Source organism: Aspergillus costaricaensis (assembly GCF_003184835.1).
Source record: "Aspergillus costaricaensis CBS 115574 unplaced genomic scaffold BO79scaffold_33, whole genome shotgun sequence".
NCBI lineage: Eukaryota > Fungi > Ascomycota > Eurotiomycetes > Eurotiales > Aspergillaceae > Aspergillus > Aspergillus costaricensis.
Window position 1 is genome coordinate 220,938 of NW_020291833.1, and position 18,772 is coordinate 239,709.

At 49.7% G+C, this 18,772-nt stretch overlaps 7 protein-coding genes across 7 annotated transcripts; 5 read left to right on the forward strand and 2 right to left on the reverse strand.

Moving 5' to 3' along the window:
* Positions 1-34: 34 nt before the first annotated feature.
* On the reverse strand, positions 35-1,548 carry BO79DRAFT_220946 (MFS transporter; the record flags this gene model as incomplete). Its single annotated transcript, XM_025683502.1, has 2 exons — positions 35-1,279; positions 1,339-1,548. The coding sequence occupies 2 exons, from the start codon at positions 1,546-1,548 to the stop codon at positions 35-37; spliced, it is 1,455 nt and encodes a 484-aa protein (XP_025536075.1).
* Positions 1,549-4,078: 2,530 nt separating this feature from the next.
* Positions 4,079-4,897, forward strand: BO79DRAFT_258522 (protein kinase family protein; the record flags this gene model as incomplete). Its single annotated transcript, XM_025686307.1, has 1 exon — positions 4,079-4,897. One exon carries the CDS (start codon positions 4,079-4,081, stop codon positions 4,895-4,897), a length of 819 nt encoding a protein of 272 aa, XP_025536076.1.
* A 397-nt stretch (positions 4,898-5,294) lies between these two features.
* BO79DRAFT_179677 (putative dipeptidase) lies at positions 5,295-7,108 on the forward strand. The gene is made up of 3 exons (XM_025680048.1): positions 5,295-5,795; positions 5,846-6,058; positions 6,112-7,108. The coding sequence occupies exons 1-3, from the start codon at positions 5,579-5,581 to the stop codon at positions 7,023-7,025; spliced, it is 1,344 nt and encodes a 447-aa protein (XP_025536077.1). The 5' UTR covers positions 5,295-5,578; the 3' UTR covers positions 7,026-7,108.
* A 3,336-nt stretch (positions 7,109-10,444) lies between these two features.
* Positions 10,445-13,477, forward strand: BO79DRAFT_201409 (flavodoxin and radical SAM domain protein). The gene is made up of 2 exons (XM_025681569.1): positions 10,445-10,743; positions 10,798-13,477. Exons 1-2 carry the CDS (start codon positions 10,722-10,724, stop codon positions 13,098-13,100), a joined length of 2,325 nt encoding a protein of 774 aa, XP_025536078.1. The 5' UTR covers positions 10,445-10,721; the 3' UTR covers positions 13,101-13,477.
* BO79DRAFT_231697 (MFS general substrate transporter) lies at positions 13,291-15,527 on the reverse strand (the record flags this gene model as incomplete). Its single annotated transcript, XM_025684179.1, has 4 exons — positions 13,291-13,339; positions 13,903-14,250; positions 14,301-15,275; positions 15,325-15,527. 4 exons carry the CDS (start codon positions 15,525-15,527, stop codon positions 13,291-13,293), a joined length of 1,575 nt encoding a protein of 524 aa, XP_025536079.1.
* A 1,607-nt stretch (positions 15,528-17,134) lies between these two features.
* BO79DRAFT_48447 (uncharacterized protein) lies at positions 17,135-17,870 on the forward strand. The gene is made up of 2 exons (XM_025689319.1): positions 17,135-17,530; positions 17,609-17,870. The coding sequence occupies exons 1-2, from the start codon at positions 17,180-17,182 to the stop codon at positions 17,618-17,620; spliced, it is 363 nt and encodes a 120-aa protein (XP_025536080.1). The 5' UTR covers positions 17,135-17,179; the 3' UTR covers positions 17,621-17,870.
* Positions 17,267-18,055, forward strand: BO79DRAFT_273719 (uncharacterized protein). The gene is made up of 2 exons (XM_025687528.1): positions 17,267-17,530; positions 17,605-18,055. Exon 2 carries the CDS (start codon positions 17,635-17,637, stop codon positions 17,932-17,934), a length of 300 nt encoding a protein of 99 aa, XP_025536081.1. The 5' UTR covers positions 17,267-17,530; positions 17,605-17,634; the 3' UTR covers positions 17,935-18,055.
* The last annotated feature ends 717 nt before the right edge of the window (positions 18,056-18,772 follow it).

The following is an 18,772-nucleotide window of genomic DNA, read 5'->3' on the forward strand; positions in this document are numbered from 1 at the left end:
GTAGGGATTGACGCGATTCGCACGTAGAAGTACTCTATACACGAGAGTACCGCACCATCTCCCTGGCCAACTCCAACACATTCCACCCCGACTTCTCCTCCTCTGCTCTCAACTCCACCTCCATCACCTCCTTACACATCCCCGCTGTATGAGTGACAGCTCTCTGGCGCTGCTGCTGCACCTTCCATCCGCGCACCACCCATAGACACAACGCCGCTGCTACAAACACCATTCCCGCGAAGATCTGCACCTGCCGATACGCCTCCATTCCCTGTTCCGGTCGTCGTAGCGCCTGCGCAATTGCCTCTCCTGCTGCCCCGGGTCCTACCAGTACCAACCACAGGATACTGAGAGCCCCAGGTAGATCCTGCAACCCGATCACCTCCACAAACACGGGGGCCACTGTAGCAAAGAATGTTCCCGAGACCATGCCTCCCATTACTGCGAACAGACAGCACACGGCCATACTCCGAGCGGGAATCCAGATAGCGAAGCAGAACACCGCACATACCAGGGAGAGGGCTGTCGCCACGTTCAACCGACCCAGTCTATCACTGAATAAGCCGATGAGAGGCCGGCCAATCCCCTGTCCCAGATTGTGCAGCGCGCCGACCACACTGCTCTGGCGCGCGGTCAACCCGATCGAGATGGCAAAGTTGGGTAGACTGAAATTGATGGAGACGAAGCCAAAGGTGCTGAAGATGGCCCAGCCGATAAGGAGTAGAACTTCGAATTTCTTTAGCAAAGGAAAGTTGAACGCGACATGTCGGCTGGCGGTGGCTTTGTTGCGGTCGCGGAGGAAGGCCGCGCACACGAGGTTCACGACAAGAGAAATGATGGCTAATGTTCGGAATGTCCAGGGGAGACCGAGATTCTCGATCATCGCTTCGATCCCAAGGGAGTAAATGAGACCACCGGTTCCGGCACCAGCGGCGGGAATGGCGTTTGCAACGCTGCTCTTCTTGTCGAACCATTGGGGCGGAACGCCAAGATAGGTCATGTAGATGATGCCCATGCCGACACCGAAACAGACGCCCTCGGTAAGAAAGAGTTGCCATACGCGGGTGGTGAAGGAGGCGAGGATCAGTCCAGCTGTTTGGATGATGATTCCCGTGGTAATTGTCGCGTGGGTGCCGTATCGGCGGATGAGGAACACGGTGACGGGTGCCATCAGGTAGGCGCAGCCGATGGCGAGACCGCCGATAAAGGCGTAGGCGAGTGAACTCGTGCCGGGGTAGATGTTGTTGTCCATGTAGTAGGACAAAAAGACGCCATAGCTCTAGTGCAGTTAGAAAATCTGTTGTTGCTACGCTAGTAACTCTAATGCAGTGAACTCACCCCATTGATACCCCAGGTGTGAACTTGTAGCCAGAATACGCACGCAACGATCACCCATCCATATCCGCCATCTGGGGCGGCATCGATGTCAATGCTCAACTTGGGATTCGTGACCGAATCATTGCTCTCATGGTCACCATTATCCGTAGAAATATAGTCCTCGGATGATTTGGTGTTTGTTGTTTCTTGGGTTGACTGAGTTGACTCCATCGGACCTGGTGATGAGACAGGGGATAATCACCAAACACAAGAAAAACCAAGCACTTTCCAAGTCCCAACCGGAAAATTTATATAACACATCCAATGCAATGGGGGAGCACGATACACGCACGGCATTCTAGCTATCAATTCTCCCAAGGCCAAAGAGAGCACTACCAGCGGGGCACTGGAATGCGGCCGATCCCCAACAGGGAAGAGTGCCACGCTGGGCAAAAGCTTTCCCCAACTCCGATCAAATCTCGACCCGGAGAAATACATGATCTATCCATCGCCAATCGCAAGGGAGGCAACAAAACGGGTTGCTTGCGCAATGTACCAAAGTGACCGGATTTTCCCAGGCCTATCTTGCCCTTGTTGGTGATGCGGTATGGGATGCGAAGAATGCTGCTGCAAATCCTCCATCTGGAGTAACGGCATCCCTTGCGTGACTTGCTCGTTCGGGGTGTTGATCGTCCGGTGGAAACCAGATGATTGAGGATGAAACGGTGATCAACTTATAGCGAGGCACAAACGTGTTCTGTAGATGATCGCTGGAAGACGATCTTGTTGGGGAGCTTAGCAGGAGTTTCTGCTTATATCAAGGTACATCATCTTTTGAGTGCTTATTATGCAGCGTTGCCCAGCCTTTGTTGGCTATGAAGTCATCACTGCAGCCTGGCGAGAAAAATGCGACGATCCCCACTAGTTGTTGAACCGGAAAAGCATCGACTGAAAGACCAATTGGACAAATGATAGTCTTAAGTCTGGCGATAAGACGCCACCCCTAGATGCTGGCTGGAATGGTACCGTGATGTCGGTGGCGGGGACAGGTTATAGATAGCTCACGCTGTGTAGCCTGAAGCTAGAAAAGGACTTGTAAGCTCAGTCTGAAGTTGGAAACTGGTTTATCTCGATCAAGTCGCATGATCACTGGCTAAATAGGGGTTGGATAAGCTGCATAAGCTTTTGGCACGGATAGTTGGATCATGGGTTTTGGTCAGCGAGATGTTTGTTGAAGGAAGGGTCGATCTGGGATGACGAAGAGAGCTTCACCGGCTGTGAATACTGTGCCTTGGATTCGCTGGATATGTTTTCCCTGATAGTTGCGTACATTCTAGCGGCGCCGCCATCTGCCACTATTACTAACCTTGAATTACATCTTCGTATGCTCTAAAGTCAGTCTCGTAAATCCACCTGATTCAGATAAGAAAGATGGGTGTGACGACGGACATACTCGACAATATGCCACACTACCATTTGAAGAGATATGAAAGGGTATAATGTAAAAATAGCCGCAAAAGACTCAGGAACAATTGATTACCGAATGCTTCGCTGTTCGTCTGTATAACTGTTTCTTCAATTTCTACCACCTTTTAGAGACTGGCAGCTCCCGTCAGCGTCTAGAGATAATAAATGAGGGATCATACACCTCGATGTCTTCAGTAGACAGCGACGGAAATTGACGGTTCACATATCAATAACAGATAGTGTAGGAATCTAACAGAACCTTCCTAGACAGGACGACTCGATGTATATAAAGCCTCTGTGCCACGTTCTAACTTGTTTTGGACACATCTTCTCCACAACACGACACTATCAATAGCATTGGCTCTCACCAGTTCAAAAAAGAAATCCTACACCAATGGATAATACGAGCGAGGGCTATATTGGTGGTCTAGAATTCTGGGGATGTGGGTGTGAAATTCACCATATTTATAAAGAATTCGAGAGTTGCACTGCTTCCCCAAAGCATAAATGCCATGAAGTAACTAAGATATCCTGCAGTAATCCAGATGGGCCTGGTTGCAATGAACATGATGGCAAGGATGGCTTGACCACTTCGTCGCATGAGATAGTTGAAGATCGAGAAATTGCCTGTCCACTTTGTGTTCATCCTCCTGGTATGAGCAAAATGATCTTGAGTCGTGTAGAAGATCCGAAGACTAATAATATCTAGACAATGGTGATGAGAAGATCTCGCCTGATAGAAACAGAGGACTCAGGTTCTTTACAAATTGGTTTGCTCGGAGGAACAAGAAAGATTAATAATACTCTGTAACTGTGGGTGTCAATGAGAGTCTGGGACCATCATGATAAGCCATCTTTGTGGCAGGTGTATGTTGTAACATCACCAATGGTCCCGAGTCATAAAAATTGGACATCTACTCTACACATGTGAGACCCATAAATACTGTCTAGCAACAGCCCATAACTTTACAAGAGACCTTCTGCTGCTAATCTTGTTTTGGGTTTGTTGTTAGCTTAGTCTTTTACATATTGTATTTGCGAATACAAAGCGTGATCTGTCTTGAACTATTATATTGTAGTAATTGCCCTATTAGGTGAATCGATGCAAACTAGATCAGCACGTGCACCCACGTGTATAAAAATGGGAAGGCACGTGTTGATATTGTTTGTCGAGACACTCCACTCTCTGCTTTCCCTCTAGGTCCAATATATTATCTGAGTCAATTGCCTCTTGTTATCGTGTTCTAATATCTGACAGTTCGCCGGCAATTATCAAAGTAGCGATCCCTGAAGTATGGACAAGCCTGAAGTAAAGGAGTACCAAGAGTACTGTCCCCCTGGAGTCAAACGTGTGATTGCGTCAGGTGGAAGCGCATGGATAGGAGAAGTCGACGAAACTACAGTATTGAAATACCCTCTCGCGCCTGAAGACACAGACACCAGTCGGCTCGAAACAGAGAGACGCCTCCTCGAGACTGTCGGACATCACGAGCATATCATCAAATTGAAAGGATGCACAGACAGCGGCTGGCTATATCTAGAGCGGGCGATCAACGGGAACCTAGATGACTACTATCTCAGACCAGCACATCCACATCCACCGCCATCCCTCGAGCAGAGGCTAAATTGGTGCCAAGAAATAGCCGAAGCAGTTGCGTGGGTTCACAGTAGGGGAGTTATCCATTGTGATATACAGCCCAGGAATATCCTTCTGGATGAAGGGTTACGCACGAAGCTAGCTGACTTCCAAGGGAAGCAATTGTCAGAGGATGGCACCGTGCTTCTTGATGGGTGGAGCGGGGAGCCTTGCAGGTTCTATTGTCCTCGTCGTGACCCCTTTGACGCAGATGTGCAGACAGATCTCTTTGCCCTGGGATGCACTATCTATTTCATTATGATGGGGCATGATATGTTTCCTGACATCGTTGATGGAGAAGATGCGTGGTTTGAAAAAGTCGAGGATAGGTTTGCAACGCAGCAATATCCAGAAGATAAGCATGCTTGCAGCGATATCACTCGCAAATGCTGGAACAAGGAGTACGACTCTGCCGATGATTTGCTTCTGGATTTGGAGGTTATCCGAGAGGAATTATTCGGCGCTGACAGTGGTTGAGCACGCTAAAGTGTCTGCTGCACAATATGTTCAAGGTTTGGCAAAATCGCAGCAACTTTGAGACAGCACTCTTTAGCTTTATACTGGAATGCTCATCTCTCATGTTGAAGCCAAGCCGGCGTTTGTGCCAAGTAGATGGAAACGGCACCTCCCAGGTCTGTCATCAATGTAGATCCACACTAGATAGCTATAGCTCCCTTGAGATCCTCTTAGATAGCCTTGACTTGATACCTCCTTAATACCTCGGTCACTTCATGAGAGATGTAGCATGAATCGGCCATTACTACGTGTCACGTGACCGACATACCCTGCAGTACCCGCAACGAGAAGTCCCAATGAGCCTATCCAAAACCTTCCTATGGAGACATATGGATGCGACGAATGGTCAGCTGCGATGCTCACAAACATAATGACTTCAATTTGTTGAGCAGAAACATTGTTGATTGCTGCTGCTCGTCTAGCAAAACATGATGTGATCGGTCGCTTATCAATTCCCCGTGAGCTAAGCCTGAATCCTGCAGCTGCTATACGCAAGTTGACTCATCGGAGGCCCGGTTATCTCCCCGGCGATAACAACGAGCTTCATCCATCCCCATCCCCATCCGCCATTTCAATATCAACACACATCGCTCGCTACGCCGGGAAAGCGCGGGTTACACAACCCCTCCTTCCTTTCGCACAATGGATTTCAAACTAGATCTGGAGTCGTCGCGCGGCTACGCAACCTCAGCTGCGAAGCCAAAACCTCACTCTTCTCTGGCGCGCAACATGGGACGCGTGCTTCTGACCTTTGTTCTTGCGTGCTTTTTGGTCACATTGACTAATGCGCGCCGATGCACTCACCCACAACCCGCACAGTCGCGAGTGGACAAAATTCTGTCGGAGACCCCGTTGATAGGTGAGTAGCTTGGTTTGAATGCCTACAATTGCCTTATCTAACGACCACAGACGGCCACGATGATCTACCCATCTTCATCCGCGAATTTTTCGGAAATCACATCTACAGCGATGATTTCAAAATCCCCTTCACTGAGGGCAATTTGCTGGGGCATGTCGATCTGCCACGCCTCGCTGAGGGCAAAGTAGGCGGCACCTTCTGGAGTGTCTTTGTGGAGTGTCCGAAGAATTGGAGCGATTTCTCCGACGCAACCTATGCAACGAGTAAGCAAATCACGATACCTTCCGTGCATTTCTTACTAATATTGTCTATCCAGGTGTCCGCCAGACTATCGAACAGGTAGATGTCATGCTGCGCCTGCAACAAGCCTACCCCGATGTCTTTTCTGAGCCACCCAATGGGACGACTGCCCTTCAAGCCTCCAAGGAAGGAAAGATCATTTCCCCGCTTGGGATGGAGGGCCTTCATTCGATCGGAAACTCCCTAGCTCACTTGCGAAACTTCTATGATCGCGGCGTGGCATATGCAACTCTCACACATAACTGCCACAATCGCTATGCTGATGCAGCGCTTGTCGAAATACCCGGCGGCATCAAGAAGGCAGACCCGGTCTGGCACGGAGTGAGCGAGGCCGGTAAGGATCTTGTCTTCGAGATGAACAGGCTTGGCATGATAGTCGACTTGTCTCACGTTAGTGTGGACACTATGCGGGACGTCTTGGGCGCTGGAAAAGATGATTGGGCTGGTAGCCGTGCTCCTGTGATGTTCAGTCACAGCTCCGCGTACGCAGTCTGCCCCCATCCCCGCAACGTCCCTGACGATGTTCTGGAGCTGGTCAAAAAGCGTAACTCGATTGTGATGGTCAACTTCTCCCCAGACTTTATTTCGTGTACTGCTTCCGACGATCCGAACGACCTGCCTAAGCTTGATCCAGAGAATGCAACTCTGGAGCACGTAGTGGACCACATAATGTACATCGGAAACCTGATTGGATTCGATCATGTTGGATTGGGAAGCGATTTTGACGGTATCCCTACTGTTCCGCGTGGACTCGAGGACGTGTCCAAATATCCGGACCTGATCGCTGAGCTGCTGAAACGCGGAGTTAGTGACGAGGATGCAGGCAAAGTTGCTGGTGGGAACTTGCTGCGGGTGTGGAGAGATGTTGATCAGGTTGCCCTCCAGATGCAGGCTGAGGGTGCGCTTCCGGTTGAGGATGAGTTGTCCTGACTTGGTGCGCATAATGCGGGCCTCTGAGACTAGTATCACTGCTCAAACATTCTTTTACGTAGAGAAAACCGGGAAATAGCCATGGCAAATAACAACAAAGAATAATTAAGATTACTAGCCTTGACACCACATTAGAGCCCCCTAAAGAACCGACTTCATATAAGTGAACAGAGTACTAGAGCTGCTCTAATAATTGATCAACCACGGACATCTCTTTGTGTGCCACTGGCGGCACAAAGCGCACTTGAAAGCTCCAGGAGCGGCTACCCCTGTATTCAGTATATACTATAATCTCTTCAATACAGAGATCCTACCGTGCAAGTAATCGAAGTCATCTGCTCTGACGGTCACAGGGGAACCAGAAGTTTGCTGGTGGGAGCCTGAGCCTAATCCATGCTAGATCAGGCTTAACATTTACTAGTAGATGGGTTAATCACTTATAGGTTTTACATACAGGCTCGTCTTTGTGAAGCTCATGCACTGATTTCTCTTTGTTTGTCTTTCGACTGTCATTTTGGGGTTTAGTGTTGTCCTTCTGTGATTTGAAGCTAGGTCGTATGTTAATCTCAGGTAGTGAATCAATTATTAGTGACTGCCCACTTACGATTCCACTGCTGGTGCCATTCTGATTTTGCAATGCTGAAAAGCTCGCACCTGAAAAATAGTAAGTGAGTCATCACCTCAGAGGGGCTTATGGGGTATGCCTGCTACTACTTGTCAGTATTGAATCATTTTTCTTGGCGCCTGCCCATTCACGTCACCAGCCGGAAGCTATATCGTCCCCCAAAAAAGAAGCATCAGATGAAGGGCCTGCCAGCAGTCACTCTTTCATTCCTCAGATGGCTTTTCGATCTTAACTGATAGGTACTTCTATCGTTACCCTGAGCGAGCCTGAAGTGATCATTTCTGTGAATTGCAGAAGCTTCTCCTTGCACAGAACAATGATTCTACTACCTCGAACACGGTATGGCTATTGTCAAATGTTGCCGTTGCTAAGTGTAGGCAGGATGTGTGTGGCCTGGAAAGGCCATACATACGCCTATCAACTGGAACCCCTAAAGTGCATATGCGTTGGTCAATATTATCGGCCTCTGCCGAACAGATAATGGAGGAAAGAGCAGTGTTATAACCGGCATTACCCGGCCAGAGCTGAGGCAGATTGCCAACCATGCACTAAGTAACAGCCCATAAATTACCCTTTGCTACCTAGGTATTATATCATGGGTCCATGGGATTCACAGTAGGGTTGACAATTCATATGTCATTGAAAAAATGAGATGATAGATGAATTCATATGTATAAAGTATCACTACAAGTTGTGAATATCAGCATAGACATGGACCTGTCTACTGAAACAGAATATAGGGAGGAACTACCCCCTGGTGGTCATAAAAAGCCCGTAACTTGACGTTCATGGCTTCATCTCATGGCATCTAGTTGTTCGAGTTTAAGAAACCAGATTATTCTTATACATTCTTGGATACGATGAAAGAGTGAGTCTAACTACTTACCATCATACGCTTTTCATCGTCTCTACTTTATATATATGCTACATGTTGCAGTTATCAGTCTTTCGCGCCATTGAAGAAAGTACTGTTGAACTATCATTAAGTTTGGACCAGTGGAAGAGCTACAGCCATCTAGACTGAGAGAATTCGAGAAGGATTTCTAGGTTTACCTCCATCCTAATATTGGGCCCTATACATAGCACCTCCGAGCAGTACTTCGACTACTCGGTATTATGCCCCAATATCGGCTGTCTGTATGTGAAGGGATGCTAATATAGACTTTAGAAGATATTCTTCGAGCACGAAGCCACTGTACATTGGACCGCCTTTTACGAGTATACTAGTAAAATGTTAATACAAACATACTAGGAACTTCCACCACCGCCCCCGTTACCCCCGAGAACTGTATGTTGACGCAATTGGGGAATGGGTACAAGGAAGACAAGTACTAATTCAATGAACAGCTCTCACCTATTACACTACCATCACGCTCTCCAACGCCTCCACCTGTATGTTTGAAACACTGTTTATAGGGTGCTAAAGTCGAAGGTGTTGATAGAACTGTCAGCCGCCTCCACCTCCGTCACCGGCTACATCTTCATCTGGTGCTCAATTGCCTTATTTATTTGTATATTGAAAGCACTTTTATGGGATGCTAAGAGAGGAAGTATTAATGCCACTATTAGCCTCCTCCACAACCTCCAACGCCTCCTCCGCCTTCGCCTCCGCCAACCACTCGCCGTCGCCATAGTACGCCATACTAGAAAGAGACTTTCAATTGTGCAGATAAAAAAGTAACAGCAAAGAGTTCTCAGCTAAAAATCGAAACGTCGGCGCATGAGCTACAGTGAAATCGGGATCGCATTTGGCGAAACACATCCATAGGGCCATCAACGCAGATAAGAATATCAATTCACGCATGCTAGGAAGCCCGTCGGGAACAAGATGTCTATGGGAATTCGATGTTAAAGACATCCAGTTAAGCTTTGCCAGTATGGCTCATTGACGGTAGCACTTCCGGGCCGTCTGATGGGGTTTCATGGTTGCTTCTCAGACCCATGAATGCCGAGTTCTGTCATAACACTGACATTACTTATCGGGATACATACAGGTGACTACCCAGAGATGTCAAGAATAGAGAATTTGACTCTATAATACTACAGGTCCTGGATAATAAGGAACACCTATGTGCCAGTCGTTAAGCTTAGAGGGATATCCTTCCCTAACTATTTGAAGCGCGGAAATGGCTGGCATGTGTCGAACAAATCAAGTAGATTTGCGTGGTAATGCTAATCTAATTTACTAGAAGAGAAAGAAAATCTATACTTATATCTGATTTCATACTAGTATTAGTAAAGATTTCGATAATATACTAATAACTAAAGGGCGAAGCTCTAATATTCTGCTCAAGTAAAAGAGCGTGTCATGTTTACCAGATTGTTTTCAACTAATAGTAACCCTTTCAAAAGCTATGAGAATTAGGGCACGTGAAAGCCTACAGTAGAAGGAGCAGATATAGTGGATTAACTGGACATGAAAGCACCCTCGTAGGTATGGTGGCTCGTAGTAATCAGCCACAGTAGTGTGGCTGAAGCCACATAGCAGCGATCAAATGTGGCTGCCTATCAGGTCACAAAGTAGATTTAATTACGAGTATGTTCACACACTGATTATCGTCAAACTCCTACAAATAACTTGAAATATGTGAGAATTAGGAGTAATTTGAGTATGTTGAGGAACTCGATGAGTTCATTACAAATGCTGGATCTGGATAGGCTCCTGAGGCTCCCCGAGATGCCTTCCCCATCGGGCATTTCAGTGCGGGAGCCAATCAGAGGCCTCGCCGCTGAAGCCAAAAATTTCCTCGAAAATCCCAAGGAAGTCATCCATCCTACCCCAGAACTACTAACTATCAAGCATTGACCTCTATCTCAAGCGTAGGGTCTGGGCTGTCTTAGTCTCATCGAATTCGGTCCTTGCGACTCGCCTTCGCCCAAGTACCGATTCAGTCGGTTACTGCGATGTGTCCCCAGGACTCCGTCAACCCCTCCCACTACTACTAGTTCACCCAGTGCTCCCCGCCCATACTCTATCTGGCCCGCCTCTTTGAGCCTTCACGCGGCCACAAGGGGTCTCAGATCCCACCACTGTCACACGGAACTCGTTTGTTCGTCTTGATACACTCAACATGGAGGCATCTGCAAACGAAGGTAGTTTTGCCCGTCCTCTGCAACCTCACAAGCACTAACAGTTTATCTTCATAGGTCTTTTGGCCTTCTGGCATTCCTACCGCTTGCCTCTTCTCCTCGCTCTCGCTACCCTTGTCGTTCTCGTTCGCGCTTATCGTAAGCTGCAGCCCAAGTCCAAAATTGCTACTGCTTCCTCCATCCCGTCGTCGCCTCGCAGCCATTCCCCGGAAAAACGTGAAAAGACCATTAGCCAGTCTACGGAGAAGGATGTAAAAGCCGACTCAAAGCGCTCGGTCGTGGAGAAGTACGCGTCGCAAAAGCAGGCCGGTCCGAAGCGGGTCACAGGAAAGAAGCCACTAAAGGTTGCTGGTCGGCGTAGAGGTTCTGACCAGGAACCCCCTGTCTCCTTCATTCAACCTATCATCTTCTTCGCTTCGTTGACCGCAAACACCGAGAGATATGCCCAAGTTTTGCTGGAAGATTTGCGTGCTGCTGCGCGCGATCGGGCCGATCCTGAAAATCGGGAACGAGGCCTCCTTCCCCCCCAGATTCACGACCTGTCCTATGTCGATTTCGACGACTACTTCATCAGCGCCCCGAAGCCCCCTTCGACTTCGCCAGGAACACGCTATGTCTATTGCATGCTGATCCCGACTTACAACATCGATACCATCTTGAACACCTTCCTCGGTCACCTCGATGAAACTCATCATGACTTCCGCATTGATACTGCACCTCTGTCTGGTCTCGCTGGCTATTCTGTCTTCGGGTTTGGCGACAGGGAAGGATGGCCTACCGAAGAGGAAGGTTTCTGCTCACAGGCCAAGGAACTGGATCGCTGGATGGCGAAACTCACAGGCAGGAAGAGGGCCTACCCTCTTGGTTTTGGAGATGTCAAGAGCGACGCAGATTCGGCTTTGAAGGAGTGGTCCCGTGGCCTACAGGATATTCTCGGTGATATTGTCGAAAATGGCGGCCTAGGTGAAGGTGTCCCCGGTAGTGGTGATCCGCTCGAAAGTGATGAGGAGGATTTGGACGACGAAGGTTCGGACTCCGACAAGGCAAACGGTCGGAAGAAGAACAAGAATCAATCGGTGGTCGACCTGGAAGATATCAAATTCAGTTCGGACGCTGCATCCGGATCCCCTATCCCAGTGGATTTCACTACGGGTGGAAAGACTCCTGCGCCCGCCACTGAGAAAGAGATGGTGCCCAAGACCTCGCCCACCTATGCCTCTCTGACTAAGCAAGGATATACCATTGTTGGTTCGCACTCTGGCGTCAAAATTTGTCGTTGGACCAAGTCCGCCCTGCGTGGTCGTGGCTCCTGTTATAAGTTCTCGTTCTACGGTATTCGCTCTCACCTGTGCATGGAGGCAACCCCTTCGCTTTCCTGCAGCAACAAATGCATCTTCTGCTGGCGTCATGGTACCAATCCTGTCGGCACCACTTGGCGTTGGAAGGTGGATGATCCGGAACTCATTTTCAATGGAGTCAAGGAAGGTCATTACAAGAAGATTAAGATGATGCGTGGTGTTCCGGGTGTGCGTGCAGAGCGATTCGCCGAGGCTATGCGGATCCGTCACTGTGCTCTCAGCTTGGTCGGCGAGCCGATCTTCTATCCCCATATTAATCGTTTCCTGGACATGCTGCACAGCGAACACATCTCCAGCTTCCTTGTCTGCAACGCCCAACACCCCGACCAGCTTGAAACGTTGCATCGGGTGACGCAACTCTATGTCTCCATCGATGCTAGTAACCGCGAGAGCCTACGTAAGATCGATCGGCCTCTGCACCGCGACTTCTGGGAACGTTTCCAGCGCTGCTTGGACATCCTCCGGGAAAAGCGTCATTACCAGCGGACGGTGTTCCGTCTTACGCTGGTCAAGGGATTCAACATCGACGATGAAGTGATTGGATATGCCAACCTGGTTGAGAAGGCTCTGCCTTGCTTTATTGAAATTAAAGGCGTGACTTACTGTGGTACCAGCACCAGCGCCGGAGCTGGACTGACGATGCAGAACGTTCCTTTTTACGAAGAGATTCAGCAGTTTGTCACTTCTCTCAACGCAGAGCTAGAGCGCCGTGGTCTGAACTATGGTATTGCCGCCGAGCATGCTCACAGTTGTTGCGCGCTCATCGCGTCCGAGCGGTTCCACGTTAATGGCAAGTGGCATTCCCGGATCGATTACGATAGGTTCTTCCAGCTCTTGGAGAAGGAGAAGGCCGACGGTACCTCGTTCACGCCGGAGGACTATATGAGAGAAACCGAGGACTGGGCGCTGTGGGGTAACGGAGGCTTCGATCCGAATGATGAGCGTGTCTACAGGAAGGGCAAGAAGAAGGCCATTCAGGCTGCTGTTGAAGCCCAGGGATGATCGGCCTCTTCACATGGTATATATGCCTATACATGGGTTGGGTTCCATAGCAGTTCGTCGGTTTGCCCGCATTCTATGACGCGACCAAAAGCCCACACTCTTGCCGAGACTCCTTCTCATCAGAGCTCGACCTACCAGCAGCGTGCCGAACAACGCTGCTTCACCAAGATGCGAAGTATCGCCCCACTGGTTACGGACTTCGTTCGGCCAAAGACGAGCCCAAGTTCTCCGTCCATGGACTCTGCCCAAAACCTCGTTTCACAGTGCCCGAGCATTCCGTACCGCCGTTGTGAGGCCCACAGAAACGCTATATACGAAACGATAAGGCTAGTAGATTTCATTTATGACTTCCTGTATCTAGTTAAAATTACGAAATGACACATGTCAAATGACGTTTTGTAGCTCATGATCATACGAGTTTTGCCTAAGTGGGTTTGTTCTGACAGCTGTTGAGTATGGTTTCGTATGGCCGTTTCATATTCCTTTGTTCCAGATGTCTTCGCAAATGACCTTCAGATCATTCTCCTAACCTCTAAAACTGCTATACTACAGGATGTCATGGCTTGGCACGTCTTTCTCTAAGGCTGTCCTTGGCCGTGCATTCTGGCTCGAGCCGAGAAGAAGATCCATCGGCTGGGCTTTCTGTCGATCTGCTCCCAAAAGGCTCTCACCCAGGAACAGCTCGGGCTGAACAAAATTTCGTACTCGACTGACGCGCCGGTGGATTGGTCGCCTGCGTCGGCTAGTCATGCTTGTGGGGAACGATCCGAAGAAAGTGGATCAGGCAGTCAGTGGGGACCACTTTCTGAACTGCCGTGCAGGTACGACTGCTTCAAACATATCGTCAACCTCGCTGGGCGTCCGATCTTTCATCTCTGGCATGTAAAGCCATGTTCCCACGAGGGCAATGGCCGAGAAGCCCGCACATACAAAACTGGTCTTACCGCGCAGGGCACCCTGATCAGGGTTGAAGATGTACGGTAAAATGAGGTTGAAAACGACGCTGGTGAGTCCGGAAACGAACCAGCCCAAACCTTGGGACTTGGCCCGAAGCCGCAGAGACGATGCCTCTCCACCGACAGCGTAGGATGCTGGCCATGCACCAATACCGCAGGCCGCGATTACCGTGACTAGTGTGATTCCCGTGTACCTGAACAACCATTGACCTTGGTTATTGCATATCATCTCCAGACAACTTACCAAACACTAATAGTTCCCGGGAAGCAGTCGGCAATCCCCATACACATCCAGGCGAGGGCCGAGACGCTTAAGCTGACAATAATCAGAGGCACACGGCCAAATCTGGACAAGGTCTGCATGCTGATGAGGTTAGCTGCCAGCCCCAATTCAATGCCAGCTTGTAGTAAAAGAAAGCTTCTGTGGTGCTCCATGCCGACTAACTGCAGAAAATAGCTGGTCTTAGATAATAAGGGTAGACCGAAAAACGAAGGGATGAGGTTCGCAAACATGACGATCATGGTACGCCGCCGGTCGACGCCTCCGAAGCAGTCACGGTACCCAATCGCCTTGCTTGCCGCGTCTCGATCCTCTTTTTCAATGAATGGCCGTAGTTGCTCGAAACGGTTTTGCGACTCGATACGGCCGGAATCAAGTCGTCGCAATGATTTGTGAGCGGCATTTATCCGATCTTTTCTAATGAGGGAGGTCGGGCTTTCGGGGAGAATAGCTGCAACTAGCAGAGGCAACGCGGAGAATGGCCACTGTGAGATGAAGCAATTCTTATATCCTCGGCTTCCGGCAACATCTAGAGACTTGTACACCACTACACTACCCATTAATTGACCTAGGAGGATGAAGATCGGAAAGAAGGCCAGCATGGGGCCTCGCAGCGCGGGAGGAAAGATCTCAGACATATATGTTTGGGTTGTGCATGTGATCATATGAACGGCGAGACCCTGCACAAGCTTTGCGAATAGAAAGATTGCTCGATGGGCGTCTATATCATTCGGGACGTTCGACATGTACGCGACTGCAACTGCAGCTGCTGACAGTATAGCCGCGAAGGCTAAGCAAAAGCGACGTCCGGCACGATCTTGTAGCTGTCCTGCGGCTATGGCGCCAACCAGACCGCCAAGGGGACTAGCTACGTCCCATAGGCTCAGCCATAAGGACGGAATGATGAGTGCTCCGTTCATTCGGTGGCCGAAATCGCGTCTCGCGAGGTCAGAGATGCTACGAAGACACAACTCGGAACAGTGCTTACTGAAACTCCGGCATAGCGGAAACATTTCCCACGATAACTATATCATACTTATAGAGCAGGATACCAGACGCCAGTGCTACGCAATAACCCAAAATCCTCGGGTAATGTTCGATAGCCGCCAAGAGCGATGAGGAAGGTGTTCCCTGCGACGAGAAAGGAACATGTTGTCTAGGAGGAACCTTACTATTCCTTGATAGGAGCATTATGCCTGTGCGTAGAGCAGCGGTCAACAATCGTACGATTGATGGCATGATATCCCCTTTTAAGTATCAACGCCGCGGCATGAGTATACTCGGGAAACTCAGGGCCGACCGGGGGTAGTTGCCAGTGCCTACGTGAAGTTTACACGAGGTTGTACAGTGAGTTTGGACGAGGTTCCAATTGCAATGAAGCCATGCCTCCATTGGATGCGGTCAAAGCAATTGGCGGGTTGAGTAACCCGGGTATGCAGCCATCGGTAGGATGAGTGCATGCAGGACTGCGTCGTGACTTTAATTATTCAGACATCTGCTGACCTGGCAGTCTGTTCATCGATGTCGATTCCACTGATTGCCACCGAAACAGTCACATGCTGTAGGGGACTTGATCTGTCTGATAGAATGCGTGAAACATCATGGTCTTGCAACTTCTAGACACCGGATGAACGGAACAACGAGGTGCACCAACAGAGCCAGGCGCGATTTCGTAAAGTCGTTGTCTCTTTGGCATTGATTTGCACCTGGTCGGTGTAGGTCACTCCGGCCAGCCTGGGCCATAGGCAGACCGACTGTCCCTAGACTAACTGATGCTAACCAGGTTTAGATGGTACTCGGGCCTGAGCACACTGAATTTCCTGTTGAGGGGATATCCGGATGTCATTATAATAATACTCTGTTGGGCATCAAGCAGTGGAGAGTTCGAAAAGGGTCCTGCGAGCCGTCATTTGGAGACAGCTATGAGCTTCGCTCAAAGACGGCTGACTGACAGAGTACTTGAATCGCGAACATGCAGATTTGACGGCAGTCAGTCGCTAGCTTCTCGACGTGAGCCGTCCTCAGGGGATGCTCATGCTGCAGGAAGTTCTCCTAATCGTGCTATAACAGCGGGAATGGGTTCATCCTAGCCGTCTTGTCCTTGCAGGGATACGAAAATTTAGCCTGGCTAGTCACTGGGGACCCCTTGAAGAAGACCAGTCAGAAGACTAGTCTCCAAAGCAGAAAAAGCAAGACAGGCACTAAGTAGCCGATCAGGAATGTTCTAGGAATGTCACTCATCCCGCCAGTCCCTGTCCGTTGCACGTGCCGAGATCAAGACGAATATCAAAAAAGCAATTATTACAGGCGGACTTCAGGGGGGAAGGAGTTCCTGCTGCACCATTGCTTACTGTTTGTTTGTGTGTGTGTGGCGAGCTGCGAGGGACTTTTTTCTTTCTGGAAACGGTTTCCGATCGACGGAGATTGCGGAACAACCCTGGTTTAGTACGTTGCCGGGTTTCCGCGGACTTGCGAGGGCTACGATTCCGTGAGAAGCATTCGATTTTAATTATGTTTTCTTGTTGCTGGTCGGCTGTTTTGTGTGCGGTGGAACTCGGATAGTGGCAGCATCTGATCTATCGCAGTCAATCGTCTTGGTCGTTTCTTTTTTGGAAAATCCGCCACGTGCTGCGGACGCGCTCGGACAAATGGCTTCCATGTGGCAAGATGGACCTTTCCTACGCACGCCTGTGTGTCACTGAGATGAGGATTACGTTGGGACTCCTCATGGCCTGCCGATGGTGAAACGGCCAAACTGGATTTCTTAGTGACAGGCCCTTCCTCCGTCGGGGATCAACGTCAGCCAGCAGTCAAAGAAGGTCCACGCAGTGTGGTCCCCATATATGTGCCGGTATTATTTTCCTGTTATCTTTTTTGGGTCGGGCTCACATGCCAGACTCAGAGGGAACAATGGCCTTGACTGGGGATCAGCTCGGGGACTTCTTTCTAAAATTAACGCCAATTTAAATTACACTTCGGCATGCGGGCCTGCTGTCTGCAGTGTGCTGCTAGTCGACTGCTCTTGCGTTCTATCAATCGCTCCATCGACCATGTTAGATCCGCTTAGTGTTCCTGTGCCAGGCATTTTAGCGTCCGCGACTTTCCTCCAAATGGGAAAAGAAAGTCAAGAGGCTACCGTCCGTCTGGGACCTGCACAAAAAGGCGGGAGGAGGGGAGGGGCCCATGCAGGAGCAGTAAGATTGCTCACTGAGATGATCCTGCATCCTGCAGTCGGAGTCAGGATTGTAATCCGCCGGGCTAACTAAAGGTAGGCATCAATTTGACCGGGTTGAAATGAATGGTTTCTGGCATGAGTGATCGATATAGCTCAGTGTCAAAATTAAAACATACTGAAGGGATCCACACAGAGCATTCAACACCGTTCGAGAAGCGGGCTATTGATGCATGCCGCATTGGATCTGAGCGACAGTCAATAGTGGCAATTCCTTTTGATGGCTGGAGATTTCATACCACATTATTTGCATTCATTCAATTTGTTGTTTGCCATCCGTGCCTCGAGGCGGGCTATCCCCACCCTCCGGATGGGCTTCCGTGCCGGCGAAGGAGACCCGGTGAAGCCCTCTTTTTTCCCAAATAGCAGAGGATCTGCTTGAGTCGTGAGGCTGTCAATCTCTGACGGGGCGGGGATTTCGCTACACAAGATGTCTGAATTATTTGGACAGTAACTCCTGGAAAGATGGAGGGGTTTTTCTCCTTCTCCTACTGTTTTTTGTACTTCTATTTTTGCTGGGAACGCGTCGGTTGAGCAACGCGGTTCCTCTTCTTCCCAGCCCCTGGATTCAATCCACTGCAACCACAGCAACACCCAAGTGCCAAACCAACAACCTAAACTCCCTTCCATCCATGGTTCTACCCCTCGCATTCGGGGACTCCCTGCCCATGACAGTTAGAGAGGGACGGCCCCTGTCCCAATAGAGTATAAAATTTCTGCACCGTCCCTGACTCGTCCGTCGGGGATGCTTCCTTTCCTGGTGGCAAATCCGACCGAAGTGGATCGACAGCACCACGCACCCAATTGACGTCCACTGATGCACTGAAACTACCGACAGGCTGGAGCAGCATCTCCTCCACCTCCAAATTCAGACTAATCGCAAACACGCTTAAGAAATCAGAAGCCATTCGCAGACGGGCCCTGACTCGAAGGGAGTCCGCTCACGTCTCCCATCCACAGACAAGACCCAACAACGGCCTGCCAGCCCTGAATCCACCGCAATTATACTGGACCGTGGACACGGTCCAACATCTGCAAAAGTAGAAACAAATTGACACTTCCTGCAGTCCAACTAAGCGAGCCTGCTCAGCTCGCCTGGCTCAAGTTAGTCCTACGTAGATCGCCTTCTCTTTTAGGAGTGCGCACAAGCCCATCACCGTCTCCTGGCGGAGGACGGATGAACATCTGCGACCCGACTAGTCCT

Excerpts from the sequence above, each read along its gene's own strand:
- BO79DRAFT_179677 (XM_025680048.1), top strand. The coding sequence starts at position 5,579 with ATGGATTTCAAACTAGATCTGGAGTCGTCGCGCGGCTACGCAACCTCA. Across the intron at positions 5,796-5,845 it reads GTCGGAGACCCCGTTGATAG|ACGGCCACGATGATCTACCC; the intron begins GTGAGTAGCTTG and ends TAACGACCACAG. Across the intron at positions 6,059-6,111 it reads CGACGCAACCTATGCAACGA|GTGTCCGCCAGACTATCGAA; the intron begins GTAAGCAAATCA and ends TTGTCTATCCAG.
- BO79DRAFT_201409 (XM_025681569.1), top strand. The coding sequence starts at position 10,722 with ATGGAGGCATCTGCAAACGAAG. Across the intron at positions 10,744-10,797 it reads GGAGGCATCTGCAAACGAAG|GTCTTTTGGCCTTCTGGCAT; the intron begins GTAGTTTTGCCC and ends TTATCTTCATAG.
- BO79DRAFT_48447 (XM_025689319.1), top strand. The coding sequence starts at position 17,180 with ATGTGCCGGTATTATTTTCCTGTTATCTTTTTTGGGTCGGGCTCACAT.
- BO79DRAFT_273719 (XM_025687528.1), top strand. The coding sequence starts at position 17,635 with ATGGTTTCTGGCATGAGTGATCGATATAGCTCAGTGTCAAAATTAAAA.